Source organism: Seriola aureovittata, chromosome 2 (assembly GCF_021018895.1).
Source record: "Seriola aureovittata isolate HTS-2021-v1 ecotype China chromosome 2, ASM2101889v1, whole genome shotgun sequence".
NCBI classification, from domain to species: Eukaryota; Metazoa; Chordata; class Actinopteri; order Carangiformes; family Carangidae; genus Seriola; species Seriola aureovittata.
This window is the reverse complement of record NC_079365.1, coordinates 25,020,455-25,024,077: the sequence shown is the minus strand read 5'-3', so window position 1 is coordinate 25,024,077 and position 3,623 is coordinate 25,020,455. Positions and strand designations below refer to the sequence as shown.

General features: G+C 47.1%; 1 protein-coding gene across 1 annotated transcript; it reads left to right on the top strand.

The window, feature by feature from the left end:
- The first annotated feature begins 923 nt into the window (after window positions 1-923).
- On the top strand, window positions 924-3,394 carry kcna3a (potassium voltage-gated channel, shaker-related subfamily, member 3a). The gene has a single exon (XM_056386376.1). The coding sequence runs from the start codon at window positions 1,064-1,066 to the stop codon at window positions 2,615-2,617; it is 1,554 nt and encodes a 517-aa protein (XP_056242351.1). The 5' UTR covers window positions 924-1,063; the 3' UTR covers window positions 2,618-3,394.
- Window positions 3,395-3,623: the final 229 nt, after the last annotated feature.

Here is a 3,623-nt window from a genome sequence, read left to right as displayed (position 1 = left end):
TGAACCTCGTTTGAACTCATTAACCCCGCGCACAGACGGGGACAGACGCCTTTGATGAAGCCTGTCAGGATGAATTACAAACAACTCGGATTTTGCATTTTCGTCATTAATCACAGCTGTAACAAAGACTGACACTCGAGACGCTTCTTTGAGGCGATTCTATCACCACGCGGCGGAAAGGAGAGTGGAACTGAGGTGACTGATCCCGAGGCTTCCGTCTTATGTTCTCAATAACTGCAAACGCATCTTCAGACGGACACACACACACACACACACACACACACACACACACACACACACACACACAAATGGACTGTGCACATAACAAACTAAACTCAGCGGTCGTTCGCGGAGGAGCGCTCGCATTGATTGTACACACTGGTGCGCGCCTGTTTTCAGCACCATGGAGAGCAAAAGTCCCTCAACAACAAATAAGACACTTAATAAAAGAACTGGCAATTAAATATTCTGCTTTGTAGATTTTGGACGGTGAATATCTTCACACCAACTGTGCACACCTTTTTTTTTTGCCAGTTGCCAAAAAATGACATGGTGTTTGTCAAAAGTGCTAGACACAATCATAGCCAGACTTTACTGCAGAGCAAAGATTACCTCAGTGTTATTGTTGATTTTTCAAGCAGTAAAATTTGCATACACGCTGTGCTTTTAGCGCCACTGTCATTTCTTGATTGTCGAGGAAAGGCTAAGTGTGAATGATCAAACAGGTGATTCATCAAGTGGGTTTGTTCCACCGCACTTGAATGAAGGTGTGAAGGTGCGTGCTCGACAGTAAGTGTCAAGTTAATTTCCGATTGGACGGGTGGCGGACGTATGTCAGACATATGTGCGCCGTGGGCGGGTGCCAACGTGTTTGGAGAGAAAAAAAAACACACACAGACAGAGGGGAGTGCCACGCTTCACTGTGTGGATACGCACAGATAGGTGATGGTTAGAAGAGATGTAAGTGGCGTCGGCCTCAGCTCCCCAAAGCTGTAGGCTTTGGCTGAGAGAGGCGTGGCGCACTCTGCCCCCCCACACCTCCCCAAGACTAATAACCACCTGTATGGATGAGCAGACCTCCAGCGTGATCCATTCGCCCTCGTCCGCCAGGCACAGGGGCAGCAACGCGTCTGACAGCCGGGGTTATGTCGAGGTGGAGAGGGGCGTGATGACGGTGGAAAACATGCTGGAGGAGTCCGCCGTGCTGTCGGCGCCTCACCTGTCGGTGGACCGATATGAGCGCGGCCGCCAGGGATGCTGCGAGAGGGTGGTGATCAACATCTCGGGCTTGCGTTTCGAGACGCAACTTAAAACTTTCAACCAGTTCCCAGACACGCTGCTGGGGGACCCCAGGAAAAGGATGCGCTACTTTGACCCACTGAGGAACGAGTACTTCTTCGACAGGAACAGACCGAGCTTTGATGCCATCCTGTACTACTACCAGTCAGGTGGGCGCATCCGGAGACCTGTTAACGTCCCTATTGATATTTTCTCCGAGGAGATGAAGTTTTATCAACTGGGTGATGAGGCCATGGAGAAATTCCGAGAGGACGAAGGGTTTATAAAAGAAGAGGAGCGCGTGCTGCCCAAAAATGATTTCCAAAAGCAGGTTTGGCTTTTGTTTGAGTATCCTGAAAGCTCGGGACCAGCGAGAGGGATAGCCATCGTTTCAGTGCTTGTTATTTTAATTTCTATTGTCATTTTCTGCATGGAGACTCTCCCGGAATTTCGGGATGAGAGAGACCAAGCCACGGTGGCACCCGCGGTCAACGGCACTGCTCCCTACGTGCCCAGCCCGTTCACAGACCCCTTCTTTGTGATAGAGACACTGTGCATCATATGGTTCTCTTTCGAGTTGCTGGTCAGATTTTTCGCCTGCCCCAGCAAAACTTGCTTCTCCAAAAACATCATGAATATCATTGACATTGTCGCCATCATCCCCTACTTCATCACTTTGGGGACAGAGCTGGCGGAGAGGCAAACCAACGGCGGCCAGCAAGCGATGTCCCTCGCCATCCTGAGGGTGATCAGACTGGTGAGAGTCTTTCGCATTTTTAAGCTGTCACGCCACTCAAAGGGACTTCAGATTCTGGGGCAGACCCTCAAGGCCAGCATGAGGGAGCTCGGTTTGCTTATATTCTTCCTTTTCATCGGAGTTATTCTCTTCTCCAGCGCGGTTTACTTTGCAGAAGCAGACGACCCCTCGTCCAGCTTCACCAGCATCCCAGATGCGTTTTGGTGGGCAGTTGTCACCATGACCACAGTCGGATACGGGGACATGCATCCGGTGACCATTGGTGGGAAAATAGTGGGGTCGCTGTGCGCAATAGCAGGCGTGCTGACCATTGCCTTACCCGTGCCTGTGATTGTGTCCAATTTCAACTACTTTTACCACAGGGAGACAGACGGAGAGGAGCACTCACAGTACGCGAACACGGGCAGCTGTGAGCACCTCCCCTCAGAGGAGCTGAGGAGGTCATGCAGCTCCTCGTCCCTCAGCAAGTCGGAGTACATGGTGATAGAGGAGGGCAACAACAGCGCGTTCAAACAGCCCAACTTCACCACCGAGAACAACCAGAACTGCGTGAACATCAAGAAGATCTTCACAGACGTGTAAATGAAGCCAGAGCGGATCATTTTCTGGAGCATGAACACACTGTAGCTTTAATATTATTTTTTTATATAGCCGATCGTAATGTGTCAGTCCATATCTGTGGATGAACGCTGTGGAAATGTCCGTTTTAACAAGTAATTTATTTATTTATTTTTTCATTTACGCAAATGGGAAATTATCATTCTGCTCGTCTCCAGTGTAGATTCATGTGTTTCGAGTATTTCAAAGAGATGGAGAAGTATTAATGTGACGCACAAACACTTGCACTGGAAGAGTATTCATCCATATGCGATCCAAGCTGTTGTCGATATAAAAAAACAAACTACATTTAATGAAGAAGTAAGCGGCTTGTTAAAACAGATATTTCTCAGTGTATATTGCCACATGATGCCTACATATCTTGATGTTATAATGCGGAAGTTGTCGGTGTTCATGATTGGGATACACGTGTAGCTTATAGTCTACTATGTTGTATGTATGCGTCAGTCAAAAACGACGTCTCGTGCTTCGTGGAGAGAAAAGTTTCATAGTCCAGTAATGTAAAGAATAGACTCTGGTCATTTTTACATAGCCAAATGCCTGTTTAGGTCATATTTAATATCATAACCTGTGGAGATATGGACTCTTGAGTCTTGTGCTGATTATTATTCAGGTAATAAACCGCAGAGTGGTGTAGATGGAGACGCTTATCATAAACTATAAGTCGAGCTTTACGTCAAATTGTATTTTTATTCAGAACTGCCTATAAAGCCTATATTAAATAAAACGAACATGAAGTGATCCCGACTCTAAATGTCATTATGGCCTTTTGGATAATTATTTATATCTTTTCAAATTTGGTCCAAAGAGAGAGAGCGAGGAAACATATAAATTGTGTGTGTGTGTATGTGTGTGTGTGTGTGTGTGTGTGTGTGTGTGTGTGTGTGTGTGTGTGTGTGTGTGTGTGTGTGTGTGTGTGTGTGTGTGTGTGTGAGTGAGAGAGAGAGAGTTCACGTAATGACAGGATGAA